The sequence below is a fragment of the Elephantulus edwardii genome, unplaced genomic scaffold (genome assembly GCF_000299155.1).
Source record: "Elephantulus edwardii isolate Elephantulus edwardi_28Jun2011 unplaced genomic scaffold, EleEdw1.0 scaffold00048, whole genome shotgun sequence".
Lineage (NCBI taxonomy): Eukaryota > Metazoa > Chordata > Mammalia > Macroscelidea > Macroscelididae > Elephantulus > Elephantulus edwardii.
The window spans coordinates 4,394,157-4,416,139 of NW_006399798.1; the positions used below are offsets into that span (position 1 = coordinate 4,394,157).

Sequence of the window (21,983 nt, forward strand, 5' to 3'; positions counted from 1 at the left end):
TCAGAACAGCACGGGGTCAGACAGCATGGGGTCAGGACGATGTGTCAGGACAGCACGGGGTCAGGACGACGTGTCAGAACAGCACGGGGTCAGACCGCATGGGGTCAGGACGACGTGTCAGAACAGCACAGGGTAAGACCGCACGGGGTCAGGACGACGTGTCAGAACAGCACGGGGGTCAGGACGACGTGTCAGAACAGTATGGGGTCACACAGCACGGGGTCAGGACGACACGTCAGAACAGTACGGGGTCAGTCAGCACGGGGTCAGGATGATGTGTCAGAACAGTATGGGGTCAGGACGACATGTCAGGACAGCACGGGGTCAGGACGACGTGTCAGAACAGTACGGGGTCAGACAGCACAGGGTCAGGACAGCATGGGGGTCAGGACGACGTGTCGGGACAGCATGGGGTCAGGACAGCATGGGGTCAGGACAGCACGGGGTCAGGACAGCACGGGGTCAGGACGACGTGTCAGGACAGCATGGGGTCAGACAATATGGGGTCAGACAGCACGGGGTCAGGACGACACGTCAGAACAGCACAGGGTCAAGACGATGTGTCAGGACAGCACGGGGTCAGACAGCACAGGGTCAGGACAACGCGTCAGGACAGCTTCTCTCTGGTCCACACTCCCAGCCTTACCAGCCCACACCTCAACCCCCAACCTGCCTGTCCTCCTGACTCCAGGGGCTGGGGCAGGGGGACAGGATCCTCAGGGCAGTGAGACTGAGGTCCAGAATTTTGGAGCTCCTGGTCATGTGGCGTCAGGGCAAGTCGTGGACCTGCCTGTCCTGAAGGTGGGGTCTCAGGACCCTGGAAGGCTGTGCTCTTCCCTGGGGGCTGTCACCCACCACCCCCAGACTCACCAGTTCTCATTGTTGATGTGATCCCCGAAGCCTGGCGTGTCAATCACCGTCAACTTCATCCGCACACCCTTCTCCTCAATGTCTGCAGAACACACCCCATCACCACACTCAGAGGGGGCCAGGCCTTTCACAGACACCCAGTGAGGGCAGGTCCTGTCTGCTGGACAAGGCCTCGGGCCAACTGGCCAACCCAGAACAAATAAGGGCGTTAGGAGGACCTAGCGGTGGGCAGTGACAATACAGGGCGGGGATGCTGGGCAGAGGGCCTCCAAGGACCAGACTCCAGAGGAGACCCCTGGGGACCGACTGGCGAGCAGGGTGCCCCCACCTCCCTGTCCCCTGCCATGCCCCGGCACCCACCATGTGTGATGGACTTGATCTCGATGGTCTTTGGGATACGCTCCTCCGAGGGGGGCTGCACTGACTTCCGGCTGATCTTGGATTTGAAGAGTGTGTTAATTAAGGTGGATTTCCCCAAGCCGCTCTGCCCTGCGGGAGAGACGTGGAGGTCGCTGAAGGCACGCACAGCCGCACACGTGCCAATCCAGTCCACGCAGACCGCTCGGGGCCCTGATGCCCTTCCAGGGGCCCTGGGGTCGTCCCCCTACTGCTTTTCTGCGCCACCCTCCCCTGCGGACATGAAGCCACTGCTCCCAAGCCTCTGCCTGTTCTCTCAAGTTGCTGTTGTCAGTCTGAGCGCATGTTGATACATCTTAAAGAGCACCCGGCCCAGTCAGTGTTTTTCCTTAACAACAGCTGACTCATTGTTCTGTAGGCTCCATGGTGGCCATCGATCGGGTCAAGCTGCTAACGGAAAGGTTGACAGGCTGACCTCACCAGCTGCCCCAAGGGACTAAGACGATACAGTCTGCTTCTGCAAAGATGGCCATGTGGGAACCGGGGAGGCATCAACTTGATGGCAGAGTGTGTGTGTGTGATTGTGTGTGCACTTGCATGTGTCTATTTGTGAGTGTGTGTGTGTGCGTGACTGAGTATTTTTAGTTCAAACTGTAAAGATTATTTCAGGGCAACAGTTTCAAGGCCCTGGGGGGGACACAGGGTCCCTGAGTGGAAGCAGAACCAACAGCCCTGGGCCTGCACGGTGCTTACCAGGATTCCTGACGTGGGGACAGAGACACTCTGGAGCTGATGGAGGAGAGGACCCCTCCCAGGGGCACGCACAGGCACATCTGTTCCCTACAAAGCCTCCTGCAGGCCAGACAGTTACCCATTCTACAGATGGAAAGACTGAGCCCGAGTGCGCCCATGGTCACGTGGGTGCATCATGGGGGCCTCTCTTGGAGGTGGGGGACTCACCGACCACCATGATGTTGAACTCGAAGCCCTGCTTCATGGCCTTTCTCCGCATCTGCTCCAGGATCGAGTCAATGCCCACGTAGCCGAAGTCAACGGGCGCCTTCTCATTCCGGGGGGCAGGGGCCTGCTTGAGCCCAGCGTCCCTGGGGGTGTCCGCCATGTCGCCAGTGCCGCCAGGAGCCACCTCGGAGGCTGTGAAAGGTCAGCAAGGGTTAGGGGGATGGTGAGCACAGGCAGAGGGCCTCATGCAGAGCTTCAACTATAACGCCCATTTCTCAGACGGGAAGACTGAGGTTCCGAGAGGTCAACCACTCCGCTGAAGAGACCCTGCAGTATGCCCACTGTGCTGAAGTCCCTCACCACCGTGAAGCATCAAAGGCCGCCATCCCCAGCCACCAAAGGCCTTCCTCCCACCTGCACACACAAACTCTCAAGAGCGTGTGTGTGTGTGACTTTTAAATCATAAAGAACACATATAACCATTCCAACATTTTCACACATACAAGGACTCCAACGACATGCTCTACCCATTTCAATTTTCCTCCCTTCCTCAGAAAGGTCAGCAGTTCAAATCCAACAACAGAAGAAAACTGGGTGGTCTCCTCCCATTGAGATCTACAGCCTTAAAAATCAAGGGGGGTGGTGTCCTTACTGGGCAGAACTAACTCGGCGGCAGCAGGTCTGCCCGCCTTTGCTTTCTCTCTGCCAGCCACACCACCCGTGCACCCTCCTCAGCACCCAGCTGGCCCTGCCTCCACCTGCCCCAGTCAGCCCACCTCCTCCACCTCAGCCCTATTGTCTGGTAGCACCTGCTTCAGCCCAAGGGCCTCAGCTCGAAGCCAGGCCACGTGCCAGGACTAAGGGGCAGAATCTGCCGACTCTGCATCCGTCCTCGAGGACCTCACAACTTGTTAAAGGAATCCGACGGAGGTGACAGCTCGCTGAACCTTCCAGAGAATGGATGCAGAGGTCACACCCACTTTCCTCACCCAGCTCACACCAGTCCCTCACAAAGGGGACAGAAGGTGCCACCTAGGGTCCTATGGGGATGTGGACCCCACATTAGCAGAGGGAGTGACGTTAAAATGACCGTTTACAGCACTTCTGTGCAGTGTTTCAGCAGCAATTTATGACTTCTTATAAAAATCTTCCTGCAGTTAGTTGTAACAGCACGCACGTTTCCCTAAACCCAGCTTACAGGGACCAGTAAACCCACAGGAGGCTCAAGATCTCCGGCGAAGTACTTTCTGGCCCTTCCAAGGCGGTCAGCTCCAGCCAGAGCTGCCACCTTCACAGGTGACCGCCATGCGGTTTATTCTGTGCGCCACACTGCTCTCAATGATGCCACTATTTTCACAGTCACCTGTCTTGTCAAATGCACTGTTGTCTTGGCTATAAGAGTGTGGTAATTAACATTCAAAAACCTCTAACTGGAACCTTTACTCAGGATGAAGCAGTAATTAAAAGGCAAGAAAACACTGCTCAGTTACTAATCGTGTTGTAATTCCTTAAAGAATGATTTTACTGAAACAACTTTGTGGTTATTATTCACATCATGTAAGCAGTATCACTGCTAAGCAATTTACAAATTAGCACGTTTGAGAACAACCGGTATTAAACATTACTAAGGGTCTGCCCCGTTCTGCCCTTGTATGCGTGTGCACACACGCGCTGGGGTGGGATGAGACTGGGGCGTCGTGGCAGCCCCCAGCACCCGTGGGCCCCCACCCCAAGGCCAGGCGAGGCTTTGCAGGCCTCGGTGGTCAGGCTGAACACGTGAAAACAAGTGGCCATGGTGTGTGTGTGGGAGGGGGACACAAGCGTTCTTTTCTCGGATCTCCTCTCACTACACTGAAAAATCCCAATCCTGAGACACAGCCTGCAGGCGGACACTCAGACGGGCCCCTGCCATCAGGGGCTGCTCAAACACACTCAGGAGAGGCCTGGTCCCCACTCACTGGGGTACATGCTGGCCCCATGCCCCAACAGCCAGGACAGACACTCAGAAGAGGACATGGTGCTGAGCCCCCTCGCCTCTCTGAGGTGGACCCAGATCCTCGACAGCTTTGGGGGGGTCTAGCTTAGCCCTAACCCCCCACTAAGAAGGACTCTGTCCTTTCCTGTCCTGGGCAGGGCCAGCCTTACCGTTCTATCTCGCGGGGGCACTTTGAGGTCAAGGAAGGGGCCAGCGGGTGTCCAATGAACTATTCCTGTCAGCTCCTGGGTGGGAATGTGGGGGCCCCTGGACCTCAGGCCAGGAGGGGGCAGTGGGCAGGAGGCACCTTCCTCTCACAGAGCATCTGCAAACACACCCCTAGTAGAGCAGGGGCCGTAGGCAGGGTGCCTCCCGCTCCCGGATGTGGGCTGAGGGTGGTGGGGGGACTCGTATCCCCACCAGCCATGGTGCTGAGATGGCCTTTTCAAACAAAACAAGCCACCCCCAGCCACCCCCCTGCACCCTGCCCTAGGAAGCAGCTGGGTGACAGGGGTCAGGTCAGAGGGTCACTTTAGGGGTCCCAGATAAACGATTTTTCCACTTCCTCAGGAAATAACCAAACAGGAAGTGTGGCTGACTTACCCACCGGCGCTGTGTCCCTCCTGGCTCCCCGCCTCCTCCCATCTCAACTGTGCCCTCAGGGGGGCCAGGCCATCGACCACCAGCCACTCATCTTCTCCCCTCCCCTGACCCCTGGGCTGGGTGATGCAAAAACTTTTTACCACGTTCAGCTGGAGCTTAAGTGTCCCCAGAAAGAAAGGCCTGGCAACCTTAGGCGGTCAGCTCCACGATGGCCTCCTGGAGTCGCTGTGAGTCTGCACCCACTTTACAGCTTTTCAGGAGAGCCCGCAGCACGTGTTAGAGCACTTGGCTGCTAACTAAACGGTCAGCGGTTTGAACCCACCGGCTGTGCTGCATTGAAAGCGAGGCCTCTGCTTCCTGTCCTCAAACCCAGAACGTGGGGGGCTGGGCTGAGCGCTCTCTCACCGGGTGCTTCATTTCTGAATCTACGCACTTTATTTCCTTCTTGCTTTGGCCTCAAACAACAAAAGCCACACCTAACGGGACTTGAATCTGCAGCGCTTTAGGGTGGGCTTGAACCACTGACCTTTAGCTTAACTAGCACAAACCTTTTGTTCTACAATCTCAACAAAAATGAAACCAAACTCATTGCAATTAAGGGGTGTTCAATGCAGCAATCCCCCGCCGAGTTTCCAAGGCTGTGTGGCCACTTTTCTCCCATGGAGCAGCCGCTGATGGGTTTTGAACTACCAAACTTACGGTTACCACTTCCCCCAACACATAACCTGCTAATGCCACCAGGGCTCCTTAGGACACCTGAACCACAAACCAAAACACCCTGCGGCCATCGGGTCAAGTCCAATCCACAGAACCGCCCTCCCCAAGGGTTCTGGGGATCAAGTCCAATTCATAGAGCCCCCCATGGGGTTCCAGAGCTGTAGGTATTTTCTGCAAGAGATGCTCAACGTTCTCCAACAAAGAAGCTGCTAGATTTGAACTGCAAACCGTAGGTTATCAGCCTGACACTTTAAGCACTACATACACCACCTGCACAGGGGAAAATTACCTCTTCATAGAACTGGAAGCAAGAGGAAAGGATGTGTATAAAAAACGCCAGAGATTGCCAAGGGGCTGACAGAAGGCAGGTAGAGGACACAGTGGGTTTCCTTCACTGGGGCCAGCCCCCCAGGCTCCTCCCTAGGCTACTACCAGGGCAGGATGAGGGGCTCCTGTCCAGAAGCCTCTCCCCCAGGCTCCTTAAAGAAATAGTCAGCTCAGACTGCAGCTTCCTGGAGACCTATGAGGGGCCTGGCTGGGGAACAACACTTCCGCCTGCCCCACGTGACCTCAAATCACTTCCATCTGTCAACAGCCCAAAAGCCATTTCCCCAGGATGGACTGGGGCCCCAGCACCACACCTGGCCCTTCTGAGCAGGATGGGGAGGTGCAGCTCCTGTAGGGGGTCCCCAGGTAGGGGACCAGCTGCTCCTTCCCCCACTGCAGACACAGCCCAGTCAGTCACCCTGAGTGCTCTGGCCAGGCTGAGAGGAAGCCGTACAAGCCCAGGTCGACCCCAGCCCAGACTTTGGCCAGTGCACAGTGAGGGGGGCTCTGGAAGCCCTCCCCACAGGCACCCTCACCCTCATGGAACTTCCACTGTACAGAGAGCACCACAGGGTCCCTTCCTCTCATCCACCCTGGGGGAGACTTCAGGACCACTGCCCGACGGACCAGAACCACAGCAAACCCTGATGGTCTTTGCACCAAAGACCACCAGGAAGCAACAGGTGTTCATGGAAGAGTGTGTGCCAGCTCTGACCTGTAGGTTCAAATCCAGGCCCTTCCTTAATCTGGCCTCTGCTGCCTTGAGCAGGATCTCACTTCCGGTGGCACAAAGTGGGGGAGGCCTGGTCCCCACAAGTCTGGGATCAAGAGCTATAGTGGAGTCTAAAGAGGAAGAAAGGGCAGAGAGCCCCACCCAGCCCCATTTCCTGCTTGTCACCCAAATGTCTGCAGGGATGTCGCCATGCTGCCTGACACAGGGATGTCACAGTGCTGCCTGAGCCAGAGACACAGGGACCTGTGCACCAGGTGACCCACATGCCATCCAGCCCAGGTCTGCCATGCCTAGGACAACAGAATCAGATGGCCTTCTGTGGCTCATGGGGAACTGTGGGCTACATGGGGCCAGGACATGGGTGGAGCTGACCTCTCAAGTCAGGGGGGCTCACACCCCATTAGAGCTCCAGACAACCTAGCCCAGGGGAAAGGGGGGCTCATCATTACAGCTTCTAAGTCCTGACTCAGAAGCATGATCCGCCACCTGCACCCAGAAATGCCAGCTAAGTCCTGCTCTCGTTGGACAGCCTCAGTGGCCAAAGGCAGGGATGGCTCTGTGGGGAGCGCCATGGGCAGAGGCCCCCTGTGGTTTCCCAGCTCACAGGCAGCATAGGGTGTGGAGTCAGCCGCCCCCCCAGGCCAAAGTCTGCTCTCACTCAGTCCTTCCCACGTCCAGCTCTTAAACCTTGGGCACCAATGACAGTGTCCACGAGCACTGTCCCTTCCATCACATCCCACAGGGACCAAGCACAGAGCAAACTGCCCATGGACATTGTTGTCCTGGGGGACTTGGGGAGTCATAGAGCAGGTCCAAGCAGATGCCAGGATGCACAGAACATCCCTGGTTGCCAGGCTCACTGTGCCTTCTGTCCTGGGTCCCCAGGGTGCCAGGAGTCCATGAAGCATGCAGAGGCTGCTCGTGGGCTCTGCCGAGGCCAGGATCCGTACGTACAAAGCCATCCTGAGGACTGAGGCTGCACCCTTCCAGGACAGTATCCCTGCAGCTCCCCACGCCCACGTGTGGGCTCCCTGGAGAACCTGCCCCGTCAGCTGGTGGTGGGGACCAATAGCTGCTGTTCTTGGGTACAATCAAGTCAGAGCAAACCCTGCCCCATCCCACACCACCCCTGAGATCAGAGCCACAGGCTCCATGGGATTTTCATTGGCTAATTTTCAGAAATAGATTGCCAGGACTTTCTTCCTAGTCCACCCTAGGCTCAACGTTCCTCTGAAACTTTCTCAACATCATAGCAACAAAGCAAGCCTCCACTGACAGCTGGTTATAAGTAAGGTTCAAGGTGGGACTCAAACCCTGGGCTCCTACACAGAAAGAAAGCATCTCATGCCGGCTGGTGGGGACGTGGGGATGTAACCACCTAATGTTCACAGTTCCTTGCAAAAGGGAATGGAAAGGCAGGTGTGGCCCCAACACAGGTGGTGGTGAGGGACAAAGTGGCTGAGCTGTGCTCCTTCCTTCAGAGACTTGAGAACCGCGCCCTGAGGAGTCTCACTTGAGAACCAGGTGAGCTGCCCTCATCACTCCCTTCAGAGCGCACACCCAGCTTCACTGTACTTCACCTTGGCCGGAGAATAACGAACATGTGTTTTTGATAACGAGGAGGCCCGTGAGCCCCACTGCACCCTGGTAAGCCCACACCCACTGAATGAATGAATGAATGAACGACGCCCAAGTGGAGGGCTGATGCTGACTGCCATGGCCCAGCGCTGCAGGAGCTCCCGGCTGGCAGGCTCTGTCCTAAACGCTGCATGTGCCCTAACTGTGCAACATCACGATGCCCGTGGGAAGCAGACACTTAGCACCCCCAACTCACAGACGGGGAAGCTGAGGCACTAGGTGCATTTGAACACAGTGCCTTTCACTCCAGGTTCTGAAGAATCGTGGAAAGCTGATGGGAACCAAGACCACTTACATAGTAGCAGGACCCAGACAGCAGCCCTGTCACATGTCACATGATTCAGGGATGTGGAGCAGAGCAGGGGCCAGGGGACCCCGCCCCGCCTTCAGGCAGCTCTGCCAGGTCCTGGCGCCCAGGCTGGAAAGGGCACGCCAGCACTGTAACCCCCTCAAGTCTCTCTGAGAAGGGACCTTCCAGCTGAGCCTGGCTGGGCAAGAGCTGTGGCTCAGCCAGGGGTCCCTTAGTAGAGGTGAGGGTGCCCTTTGGGGAGCAACAGTGAACGTGAGTCTGCAGAACAGAAGGAAGCCCTGCCCAGCCCGTCCACTGTGCAGCACTGTGTCAACCATGAAGTTAAGAGTCATCCTCTTGTCAGCTGTGGCTTAGTGACTACAGGACAGGGGAGACCAGGCCCCAGGGCTTCCAAGGCCATCAAATTAAGAGATGCAGACTGGGGATTCCAACCACCAACCTTTTAGTTAATAGCTCAGTGCTTTAAGTGCTGTGCCTGCTGGTCTTTCTCCCATAAGATCAGCACCCAGGGAGCTCAGCAACCTTCAGGTGCCCTCTGCACCAAGGGTCCTCACTGGCTCGAGGAGGCAGGGCAGCCCCAGGCTGCTGGTATTCCCGCTGGCAGCACTGGGAGATGGACCCCTGCACAGGTCCCCATCCCAGAGCTCCACTCCGAAGTGTTGCCCTAGACAAAATCGTGGGAGAGCCTCAGAAAGGTCTCCCCATGTTTGGTACAAGCAAACAGCCAGGTGGAGGGACATGCTATCAACGGCAGGAGATGCCAAGAACAGAGAATGGGAGTCAATGAAGCTGGAAGAAACAGACATGTCCACAGAGTAGGGGAGACCTTGGAGGAAAGACATGAGCTGTGGGAGCCCTGGTGGCACAGAGCGTTACATGCTGGACTGCTAGCCACAAGACGGGTAGTTTGAATCCACCAGTTGTTCTATAGGAGAGAGAGAGAGAGACACGAGATAGCCTCATCTTATACATTAGATTTACAGCCGCGAAGGGATAAATAATGAATGCTGTATTGAAACGGATGAGGCAAAGAACGGTTTAAAAGGAACATATGATTAGGTATTGTCTGCATGACAACAGCCCAGAATAACAGGTGCATAGAAAAGTGAACAGGGGTGGGGCAGGGGTGGATTAAAAAGAGAAAGATAAATGTACCAGATGCAAGGTCAGCGTGATTTGGAATGAACGTGACAGCAGTGGGCTGTTGTTTATAACAAATGACAGAGGTAGAGAAAGACCCACAGATTCCGGTAGACAAGAAGCCATACCAAAACAACTCTGAGATATCATCTCACCCCAGTCAGAACAGCAAAACTTAACAGAACAGCAAGCAACAAATGCTGGCTATGTTGTGGAGAAACTGGAACCCTTATTCACTCTTGGTGGCAATGTGAAATGGTGCAACCACTGTGGAAGGTGGTGTGGTGCTTTCTCAAAAAGTTGCAAATAGAGATACCATTTGACCCAGCAATTCCACTACTGGGAATATACCCCAAAGAGACCATAACTGACATCCAAGCAGATATATGCACACCCATGTTTATCGCAGCTTTGTTCACAATAGCAAGGAGTTGGAAACAACCCAAGTGCCCATCAACAAATAAATGGACAGAGAAGCTGTGGTATATTCACACAATGGAATACTACACTGCATTGAAAAATAAGGCACTCATGCAATATTATTCAACATGGGTGACCCTGGAGGACATCATATTGAGTGAAATATCTCAGTCACAAAAGGACAAATACTGCATGGTGCCACTGTTGTAAAACAGGACTGACATCAGGGTTGGGGTAAGACTGAGAAAGACGGGATAAATAATGTATACTGCACTGAAACAGACGAGGGAGAAAACTGTTTAAAAGAGATGTGTGATTGGCTATTTTTGTCATGACAGGAGTCCAGAGCGAAGACTGCATAGTGGAGTCAACCTGGGGGGAGGGATTATGAAACAACGAAAGAATTTTTCTTTTACTTTTCAAAGAGAAGAGTGCCCTGGGTCGGGGGGACAGTTGGGCAGGGAGAAAAGTGCAGCAATGAATGAATGGAAATCCAAAGTCTCTGTAAATTTTCATTGAAATTAATAATAAATTTTTTAAAAAAAAGAAGCCATACGATCTACACCTTCACCTCCCGCGGTAAATATGTATCAGGCACCTGCCAATCCACAGGCAGAACGCCCCCTTAGTGTTCGCAGGCTGCCCTCAGCCTCATCTTTCTACCTTTAAGCAGCTGGTGAGTTTGAACTGGGGACCTTCCAGTTAGCCGTCCAGTGTTTTAACCACAGCACCACCAGCGCTCCTTGAACACCTGCTATGGAGCAATACACAAACAAAGACATCACAGCGCTGAGATCGTATGAATGAAAACAGTGCAGAGCAACAGGAAGTCCATCCATCGGGGACGCTGCTCAGCTGGAACCTCTAGCGGGTTTTCAGAGGCTGGGCACTGCCCGCCCTTTCACCCATAGAGCAGCTGGTGGATTCGAACTGTCGGCTTTTAAATCAGAAAGGATGAAAGTCACACAAGTGTTGAGGACTTTCATTCATAGGGTCGCTATGACTCCACGGCACTCAACAACAACAACAACAGAGAGACCAGTTGGCCTACGGACAGAAAGTGATGCTACCAAGCCAAAGGTGGGTGACTTTAGTCCGCTGCCCTCAGGCCTGTCTTTAATTGTTTTTGGTCAAACATTCTTCTAGGTCGTATAACCCTGGTGTGTCCATTTGCTGTACAGAAGTAACTCGTGGTGGCTGTGAAGCTGAACACCGTGACACTGATATGTCAAATGCAATAATGGTTACCCACAGTGGACAGTGTTTGATGGAGCTCCTCAATTAAAACAAGCTTGAAAGCAGGAGTGGCGTCCACTTCTGAAACAGCTTGCCTCCGGAAACCCTATGAACCTGGAGAGAGGATGAAATTTATACAGGTGTCCAGGACTTCTGTTCATAGGTTCGCTATGAGTCGCCTACGACTCGACGGCACTTAACACTTAATAATGCAACTTCTTACCACAGGGCCACCCATTCACAAAATGACTTGTCAGGATAGTCCAGACAGACACAGTCCGGTCCGGAGGCCCAGGCTTTGGTGCTGTTACCAACCTCTTCCAAAAGCTGGTGGGAGCTAAGGACGTGCTCCCCAGAGAAGCACAGGCTATACAGGAAACACACTCGGGCATTTTGGAGGCTCCAGAAAATCCCTAGGTTGGTGGATCCCAACCCAAGAACTTGGAAGAAAGGCCTAGCAATCTACTTGGAAAAACCAGGCCCTGAAACCTTCCCGAGCAGGGAGGGGCAGCCTGACACGTGGGGCCAACAGGAGTCAGAGTCTGTTTAATGACAAGTGCTTGACCGCCTTTATCTCTGCATTCGTTACCTCTGGCGTTCATTGATCGTATTCATCAACACACAGAGTCAAGGTCTGGGTTCACGGCTGGATCATGGGGAGGGAGAGAGAATGATTATCAGAGGTGGGCAATGAGGCTGAGGTGGCAAGAGCTGAGGTTACCACACTGGAGGAGAGGGTTGGGGTCCCTTTCTCATGTGCAGGGGAAGTCAGAATGGGGTCAGCTGGCCAGTACTCTGGCCCTCCTCAGGGGCAGCATCCACGCAGTGTGAACACGGGGCTGTCCGCCACCAGGGACCCAGAGGGGGCAGGTGACAAGTTATGTCCCTTTCTGGAGTGACTCAAAACAAGATCTCTACCCCTCTTCTCAAATCCACTTTTCCCTGTCACATCGTCACAAGGGACTTGCTGCCCATCTCAAGATGAAAACACTGCATATAAATGGCCCAGCCTCAGTCATCATCAGGGAGGTTAGAGGGTGGTGACTGAGAGGGCCACTCACGGATTTCAAATCAAATTACACTTCACACTTTGTAGGACAGGAAGTAGCCGCTCACCCTCCAGCGGCCGGCCAGCCCTGCCTGCCAGCCAGCCAGCCAGCCGTGTGGAGTGTGAGGACTCCTCCCCTGCAGCTCAGGCCAGTCCTAAGCCCAGAAACTAGACCCAAAGGAAGCCTCTGCTGCAAAGCACATCACCCCTTCCTGGACACCTCCCCCTCCCCCAGCTCTTGCCTGTTTCTAGAACGGAACTTAAACAAAACCACAGCTTTATCTTCATTGTTGATGTGTGGCAACCCAGTTACTCATTTTGGAGCGGGGGTGAAAAGGTGGAAGGGGGAAGGTCTCCCACGACCCCACGCCCTTCGCTTTGTGGGGCGTGGGAGGGCCCCAGTGGTGTGGGCCAGTGGTCACTCCCCACCTCCCCTCCATCCAGAAGCCTCGGTGCCCCAAAGGCGGGGGTCCTTGCTTTCACATCCTGCCAAGAACCACCCCACCTGGGCCCCCGCCAGCATCCCCCCACCAATCCCTTTAGAGTAAACCCCGCCGTTTAAGAGGGAATCTCAAGAGGCCCTTGGATTCTGCCGGCTGGGCTGCAATTGGCCCCATTCCATAAAAGTCAAACTTGGACAGAGGCCAACTCCCCCCACCCGCCCCCTCCTGGAAGCCAGTTTGCTCTCCCTTCATTCAAAGCCCGCCTGGTCCTCCAGCCAGCTTTCTCCCCAGCTGGGCAGCCCTTCAGAGGAGAGAGCAGGCCCCAGCCTGCAGGGCAGCCCCCCTCATTTCCTAAAAAGCTGCGGGTGCCCAGCCTGGGCCCACAGCTTCCTGTGCCGGAGGCCTAGCCCTCATTTCTTCATCCACTGCCCACTCGCCTTGTGTGGTACTGGGGGGCCAGTCTACCCCAAAGCGTATATGCCTGGTTTCCTCCCACCAGAGGGAATCTTCCAGAACAAGTGGTCCCAACCCAAAGCAAACCCAGCATCCAAAGTGCATGCTAGACTCTACTGGCAAATGCTCGTAAAGTTAGAAAGAAGAGCCACTCCCCAGGGAGGGTGGAAAGGGCCATTTGTCACAGGGTGGAATTTCCTCTATCAGTGATGTCCCCTCCTCTCCAGCAGCTGTCAGGGGAGACACACCAGAGCTGGGGGCTCCTCCTCCCCCAACTATGGAAGCATCTGAAACAACAACAAAAAGGAGACCAGGGTACAACAGGGTGTCCCTCCCAGGGCCAGAGAAAAAGGACTTCCCCTGAGATAGCACACAGTTCCTTCTCTGGGACAGGACAGGACGGCTTCCTATTGTCCCTGGTGGCTGCAGAGGGGCCAGGCCTGGAAGGGGGCAGGGAGGGAGAGACCTCAAACAAGAGTCACCACCACATCAAAGCGTAGCTCTGGGCTGTTCTGAACCCCCTCACTCGGGGCCTGGCCGGAGCTGGACAGCCACGTCCACCCTGGCCTACCATCTCCTGCTCTTGTCCACCATCACCAGCCATCGCCCAGCCCACCCCTGAAACCTCAGCAGACTTCTTCCTCCACAGCCCAACAAACCCCTACCAAGCCCCGTTGTTGCCAAGCACTCCCCTCCATGCCCTGGACCCCACAAACGGCACCCGGACGTGTCCTAGTGAAAGCAGCTGATCCAGACCCAGCCTTTTCCTGCGGAGGGAGCTGGGGGTCCTTAAACTAAGCACTTAACCACTGCACCACCAGGGCCAGGGTGATCATCACCCTTCCCTCTGCCCTCCTTCAAAGCCCCATCAAGTCTAACTCCACAGTATCCCCAGGGGGTCACCTGCCCACCCTCCTCCACGACCCTCCAGTCCGCCGGGTGGCCCTGTGACCCTGAGCAGGTCAATGAACCTTCCTGAGCCGCAGTGATGGAGCAGATCCCACTTACCCCTAGGTAAGGTTCCTACGGTCCAAACGGTTACATGCTTGTCTACGAGCCAAAAGGCAGGAGGTTCAAACCCACCCAAAGGCCCTCTGGAAGAAAGGCCTGGTAATCTGCTCCCAAAGGTCACCTGGTTGTTTGGTGCCATTGAGACAACTAAGACCTACAATGACCATCCGGGCCGCAGGTCTGAGCCCTGCCCTGTCTTGTCCCTCCACACCATCTCCGCCACCCTCAGGCCTGTGGCTGCAGCCACTTAGTTTATCTCATTGAGGCTCTTCTGCTCTCCACCAGACCCTCTACTTCGTCCAACATGTCTTTTCCCAGGACAGGTCCCTCAAGACAACTTGCCTTCAAGTCTCAGCCAGCAGGACTCGAATGGAGCACAGCTGTACTCTGCACATGTGGGATCTGAGCGAAACCAACTCATCAGAAACCAACAAGAGCAACACGCAAGCTACAAGGATCAAATGAGCTAACCAGCAAGTCCGTGGAACCGTGCCCGGCACAACGGATACTCTAAGGATTTGCTAATAAAACACAAGCTCTGTAGCTTCGCTCCATGACCTGCCCGGGCCCCCTTCCAGCTCCCCTGCAGGCCTGCTCGGAGCCTGAACTGCCCAGAATGTTCTTGCCTGGGCTGCTCACGGTGACCTCCCTCATGCCAGCACTGCCAATCTCCCCGGGCTTCTCTGTCCTTCCCCTCCATGACCTCCCGAGTCTGAGATCACAGATTTCCGTCTTCCTCTGTGTCAGGCCTGTCCACCTCCGTTTGGGCAGTAAGCGGCTTGCCTGTCTCGCTGGCTGTTCACAAGACCTAACACGTTTGAAACACCCAGTAAAATGCTGCTGAATGGATGGATGGACAGATGGTGTGCTGCTGGGTGCGTGAAAGCATGGGCGCTGGACAGGTGCGTGGAGGGAAGGATGACCACATGCATGGATGGGTGGGTAGGGGGAGGGATGGTTGGATGGATGGATGGATGGATGGATGGATGGATGGATGGACAGGTGACTAGCTGAAAGGTCAGAGCTGTGGGTGAACAGATGAATGAATAAACAGATGGCTGAATGGACAGATGGTCAGCTCCCTGCCCTTCCCTCCACCCCTCCCCTCTCCCAGAGCAGGGTCAGAGGTTGGCCATTGCCCTCCCAGCCCTGAAGGTGGAGGTCAGCTGGCTGAGCCTTTCCCACGCGCCTTCCTTCCCACAGCTCCTTGTGTGGCTGTGAACGAGTTGGTAACAATTTCCGGTTTCCATCCTCCTTCTAGAGCCAGAGCTGAGGCCGGAAGGATGGACAGTCTTCCCAGGACAGCTCGGCCCATTCAGGAAATTCTGCTCAGGAAATGTCAGCTGAGGGGGCGGGGAGAGGAGGACACTGCAGGTCTCCGGGCTCTCACAGAAGGGGGGATGCCCTTTGCTCACCCTCCTCCGCTACCCCTCCTGACTCCATGCCCTGGACAAGCTCCATGCCCACTACAGGAAGCAAACACAGCCCAGAGATTACCAACGGGGAGCGAGTCCAGAGCTGAGCTGCTTTCTGGTATCCAGTGAGGAACACTGACGGTTTCCTCACAAGTGCTGTCTGCACAGGGCCCTGGCCTATTCATTTGTGGTCCAGACACAAAACAGGGGCCCTCTCTGTGCAAGTCCAGAACAGGAGGGCGAACGGGTAAACCGCGATGTGAGCTGTGCAGAGCCCAAATGGGACCAATATAGCGGCGATCCCTGCAGCTCGACCCCTGGAGTTCAGCGGGACTGCACCACGCTGAGAGCTGGGCCCCCCCGCGCTGAGAGCTGGGCCCCCCATGGGGAGCACTAACCCCAATGCCCCTCTCACAACACTTGCTACACGCTGCTCCCCTTTCCTGAGTGGAAGCTGATCCCCCCAGCCCCAGAGGCCACATCTCCTCCATCCATCAGCTGTGCCTTCTAACAGCGGATGAAAATCTCCAAGAACACCCAGACAGCATGGAGGACGGAAGGACAAGCGGAGGGAGAGCGCAGGAGTCTCCAGCACTTCCGGGGACCCGGCTGACCCGCCCCCCTTGCACCCCAGTCTCGGTTGGACCTACTGTGGCTGCTCTGCTCCTGGGGAGTCCTCCCACTCACTCAGGGTCCTGGAGCACACAGCCCCGAGGCCCGCAGGGCAGGGAGCGGTCCCCTCCCGGCCTCCAGCCAGGACTCAGGGAAGAAGCTCATTCATATGGTAATTTCCCCCAGAGAACGAGGGAACCAGGAGGCTGCAGGGCGGGCAGAGGGAGGAGAGGCCCCTCCAGCTGCTGCTCCGAGAGGAGGGAGGGGGAGGGCTAGGAGAAGAGAAGGGATTAAAGGGGGAGGGGCGGGAAGGAAGAGGAGCAGGGGGAGGAGACAGAAGGAGGGAGAGGATAAAAGAGGAAAAGAAGGGGGGTGAGGGGGGCAAGGATTAAAGTGGAGGGAGCAGGAGGTGCTGTGGGGGATGAAAGAGGAGGGGGAAGGGCTGGGGCAGGAGCTCAAGAAAAGAAAGGGAGGGTGGTCTGGCAGGGCTGGGCCTGACCAGGGCCTGACTAGAGGGGCCAGAGCCACAGCTGAGCCCCATAAGGAGGGGCACAACGCGTGTGTGTGTGTGTGTGTGTGTGTGTGTGTGTTCCTGTTCACACCTGCAGGAGATCCAGGTGATTCTTCCGGTGTGTGTTTGATAGCTGAACCTTCTTATGGGAGATGCCATAAGGAGGGGCACAACGTGTGTGTGTGTGTGTGTGTGTGTGTGTGTGTGTGTGTGTGTTCCTGTTCACACCTGCAGGAGATCCAGGTGATTCTTCCGGTGTGTGTTTGATAGCTGAACCTTCTTATGGGAGATGCCCAGAGCAATACAGAGCTCCTCAGTGAGGCTGGGAGGAGCAGCCCTTCCCCTGCACCCCGGGGTGCACACACGGGGAGCACACACGGGGACTCCTGCTGTGCCCTATGTGTCCCAGGAGACATGGAATCCCTGCTATACCCAATGCACCTCAGGAGACATGGGGGCTCCTGCTGCATCCCACACCCTCCAGGAGACAGAGAGTCCCTGCTATGCCCCATGTCCCCCAGGAGACAATTCCTGCGGCACCCCATTCCCCTCAGGAGGCTAACTGGACTCCAACACTGGCCCAGGGCCTGGCTGGGGGAAAAGAGATCCCTTCCCAGAAAAAGTTGTTCCTCAACTCCTACACAGACCCAACAAGGCCCTCTCCACCTCTCCAAGCCCATCCACTTCCTCTTTCATGGTCAGCCAGATGCTATTTCCCCAGAAACAACCCCAAACCTTCCTCTTCCCTTTCTGAGCAGACCTTGGTGCCAGGAGGCAAAGGAAACGGAAGGTCAAGACCCGCGCCCAGGCCTTCACCACACTCCACCCACCATATTTTTACTTTGGAATATTCCAGTGAACTGGAGGTCCTTGGGCCCAGCTTAGAGGATACAGCTCTCAGAAAGCAGCAAACAAAAAAAAAAAAAAAGAAAGCAGCAAACAGGCAAGCAGACAGACAGACACACAAACAGACACACTCTCCCTCTCTCCCTCTCTGAGAGGGAAGAGGTGGTCCCAAAACGTGTGGACCAATCAGAGCTTCAACAGTCCACCCACCCAGCAGGATCCAGCCTCAGAGCTTAAAATCTAGGGGGGGCAAAACACAGCTACCGCATGACCCGACCATTCCACACCTGGCACGTGCCCAAAAAAATGAAACCTGTTCACACAAGGCCTTGCTCTCAACTGTCCAGAGCAGACTGTTCACAACAGCCCCAAGGAGAGACAAGCCTCAGTGTTCACAGGCGGGTGAACGGACAAGACGTGGTCTTCCCTACAATGGAACGCCATGCAGCGACAGGAAGGGGTGGCCTGGAGTACCCCAAAGACTAACAGCCGCAGCTGCCAATGGGTTCCGACTCAGAGGCCCTGAGGGATGCAGTGGAACGGCCCCAAGGCTGTGGCCACTCCAGAAATGGATCACCAACCACATCTTTCTTCCAGCTGAGGGTTCAAAATGCTGACCTGCTGGACAGCAGCTGAGCGGTGAACCACTGAGCCACCAGGGCTGAGTGAAATAAGCCAGAAACACAAATCACTGTGTGTCTTGGGGAAGTTCTCTGGAGGGGAAGATGGTAAAGCTTTGTCTCACATATTTCGGACATGTTGAGAATTGCAGAGCCGACCCACAGCTGACCCTCCGGTGGTTTTTCAGAGGCAGTTACCAGCATGGGAGGAGACTGCCCATCTTTCTCCCACAGAGCAGCAGCGGGTGGCCTTGAACCCTGTGGCTTTGAGACTGCAGCCCAGCTTCTTGCCACTCCCAGCGCCTTAGAAGAGGCTGTTCCTCAGAGAGAGACATCGTCCTTGGAAAGTGGAGGGTCAGTAGAGGAGAGGAAGACACTCAATGAAGTGGATCTGTACCAATGAATTCAAATGTGCTGCGGGGGACGAGGAGCCCACAGGCTAGGCCACAGCTCAGATCTACTGTACACTGCGTTGCTATGAGCCATACCCAACGGGAACTAACAAAAAAGGATTCCGTTTCTACAGACTGGGACCCTGTGGTGTTCTGACTCCTGGGACCCTCCATCGCGTTTCTGAGGCTGTAACTCCTTACAGAAGCAGACGACCTAGTTTTACCCTGCTGGATTCGAACTGCTAACCTTCCCAACACAGCTCCTCATGCCAGGAAATGCACCCTGACAGGTGAACCCAGAGAGACAAGGAGTGGTAGTGGGGCTGGGGCTGAGGAGCTGGGAGCAACAGGCCATGACTGCTGACGGACACGGGCCTTCCCGGGGGATGATGATGAAATGAAACCCTGTAACGTCAGCTACGGACAACAATGCACAGCTTTACAAAATGCCACCACTCTGCTGCTGAAGAGGGAACTTTATGGTATGCGAATTTCATCTCCATCAAGTTTCTGTAAAAAACCAAAAACTTTCTATGAGCCCTCCTCGACAGGCACAGGGACGGGACCATGTCCTCCTCGTCCAAGTCTTATCCCAGCACAGACTGGGGGGCTCCCCACATTCAAGAGTCTCCCTCTGCAGTGTACTGAGGGGAAGGGACCTTGGAGGGGAACTCATCTGTTCCCCACTCCCTTTTCCACACAACCTCCGGTTACAGGGCTCCCCATTCATCTAAAAGATGACCTTCAGTCAGATCCTTTTAAGGAAACTGTAAGTTTCACTATGAAAAGAAGGGGCGTGGCCATAAGAATTCCTGTCAATCAGAAACTTTTAAGGGCCTCCCCCTCTCCATTTCCAGGGTCTCCCTGCAGGAGAGAGGGACAGAGGGACAGAGGACAGAAAAAAGCCTGCCCCATCCGAGTACCCGGCCCGACTGTGCCCATGAGCAACAGTGGTGAGGACCAGGCCACCCCTGCACTCCTGGGGGGGCTCCTGGGGGCCTGCCCTGAGGGGGCCTCAGACCTGCAGAGCTCAGGCCCTTCTGTGCAGGCAGAGGGGCAGGAAGTGACCCCGGGGGAGCAGTCCATCCTTGCAGGATGCACCCCAAATCTGGAAGAGCCCCAAGCCCTGTTCCTCCTCTAACCCCAAACCCTCACAAGGCCTGGAGTCTGGGTGGAAGCGGCCATGACAGGATTCAGAGAAAGTGGCCAGTCCTGCTCTAGGCCCAGGGTAGGGCCCTCAGCCGCTCCAGGCTTAATTACAGCTCTAGCATCTGGGGTTCAAAAGCTCTTTGTTTCCTAGAGGCTCTGGGTGAGGTGGAGGGCTTGAGGGGGGGTGTGCAGTCAAGCACACACATGTGGGGCTCCCCTCAACTCAAAGCAGACAGAAAGGGTGGCGTAGTTAGCCAAGTGTAGAGACCAAGGCTCGCACAGTAATGCCTCCCGGTGGACACCAGGCCCGGCCTTGGCTGAGGACAGATGACAGTGGCACCTGCCCTCAACATCAAAGCCACTGCCCCCAAGTGGATTCCAACCCACAGTGACCTTGTCAGACGGAGAACTGCCCCACTGCACTGCCAAGGCTGCACAAATCTTTAGGCCTCATCGTTCTCCCACAGAGTAGGTAGTGGTGGGTTCAAACCACTCACCTTCTAGTTATCAACCCCCTACTTAGCCCACTGTGTCACCAGAGCCCCTTGGCTGTGCTTCAGTGGCTCAGTATCCCTGAGTAGACGCCAGTCCGTGTTGTCTGGCGAATGACCAATGGTGAACTCATGAAGATGGGGTGAAGCCACATACGAGATCCCAGGGCGGTGGGGGGGTGGGAGTGAGGATGGGGATGGGGGAGGGGATGAGATGGGATGGCAGGGGAGCAGCCCAGAGACCTCGGAAGAAAAGGGCAACTGAGGAATGTCCCACCACAGGACCACAACTGTCCAGGAGAGAAGAAAGCCAGTGCGCTGAGCATATGGGGGCAGCTGCCACGAGGGGCTTCTGGGGGCTGCGTATGGGGGCAGCTGCCACGAGGAGCTTCTGGGGGCTGCAGTGTAGGAATGTGCAGAGGCCACACTGACCTCTCTCGCTCATCACCCCTGGCTCTGGGACACGTAGGCACCAACTGCTCCAGCCCCCAGGCCCTCCTGCCTCTCCAAGTAGACTTTATACTCAAAATCTCCAAGGGCTGTCCCACTGTCCTGCTTACGGTCCACCAGAGGCCTTGGCCACTCTACTCCATGTACTCCCCACCCCACATCCTAGACTCCCTGCTTCCCCATCCCTGCTCTTTCTGTTCCCACATCTGCACTGCCCCCTTCCACAGCACCAGTGAAATTCTGAGACGCAGCATCTCCTGTTGCTAGGCACTGCGAAGTCCATCCACGGAGACCCTGGGTAACAGCTGAAGAGCCACTCAGGTTTTCTAGGTGCAAGTTTTATGGGTGTGAATTCTGGTGGCTCAGTGGGAAGGAGTTGTGCTGCCAACCCAAGGGCTGATGGTTTGAATCCACCAACTGCTTTGCAGGACAAAGATGGGCAGTCTCCTTCCACATGCTGTAATCCCTCTGAAAACCCACCGGAAGGTCAGCTACGAGTCAGTCCCACCTCCATGATACCCAGTAACTTCTTTACGGAAGTGCACTGCATCTCCCCTAGAGCCACTATTGGGCTGGAACCCCCAACGTCATGCTTAGTAACTGGGCACCTAACTTCCTTCACGCCATCAGAGTGACCACAACAACTTCAAACACCAGCTCAGCCAGGAAGTCTCCACAGAGCCCCAGCTGCAAAGAGCCTGCCCTCCAGGGGCGCCCTCGGGTCAGAGCGGTGCAGTGGGTCAAGTTAAGCTGACTCATAGCAACCCTTGAGCAATATACACCAGCACCCCCAGCCCTCGCCACGCATCCCCAGCCCTCACCACACTCTAAGCTTCACAGCATCCCTGTGAACACCACACGCCAGCACCCCCACCCTCGCCACGTTCAGTCTCGGCTGTATGTGAGCCTCTGTTGCAATTGCTGTGTCAATCACTCCATTTCAGTGAGGGTTTTCCTTTTCTTCCCTTTCAAGCAGGAAGGTCCTTCTCCAGGGACCCTCCGGATTCCTCAAGCCTCGTCGTCAGGGAGCACTCTGGCAGCACTTCCTCCAGAGAGATGTGTTTTCTTTTGCCCGTGTGCGGTACAGTCCATATTCTTTACCAGCTCAAGTCAAGGCGTCAATCCTTCAGTCTCCCTTATTCCTTGACCGACTTTCGCACGCATACGAGCAGTTAAAAACACCACTATTTGAGTCAGATTCACCCCAGTCTTTCAAGTGACTCTCTTTAGCACTTTAAGAAGTCCTTGGCAACAGA

The 21,983-nt window shown here is 55.6% G+C and overlaps 1 protein-coding gene across 1 annotated transcript in view; it reads right to left on the bottom strand.

Moving 5' to 3' along the window:
• Positions 1-21,777, bottom strand: part of SEPT9 (septin 9) — a 29,575-nt gene extending 7,798 nt beyond the window's left edge. Inside the window, exons 1-5 of the mRNA XM_006886176.1 lie at positions 21,771-21,777; positions 7,856-7,864; positions 2,188-2,379; positions 1,231-1,359; positions 871-952 (exon numbers count right to left, since the gene is read on the bottom strand). Coding sequence (XP_006886238.1) covers positions 871-952; positions 1,231-1,359; positions 2,188-2,347 — 371 coding nt within the window. The 5' untranslated portion in view covers positions 2,348-2,379; positions 7,856-7,864; positions 21,771-21,777. The remainder of the gene's footprint in view (positions 1-870; positions 953-1,230; positions 1,360-2,187; positions 2,380-7,855; positions 7,865-21,770) is intronic.
• Positions 21,778-21,983: the final 206 nt, after the last annotated feature.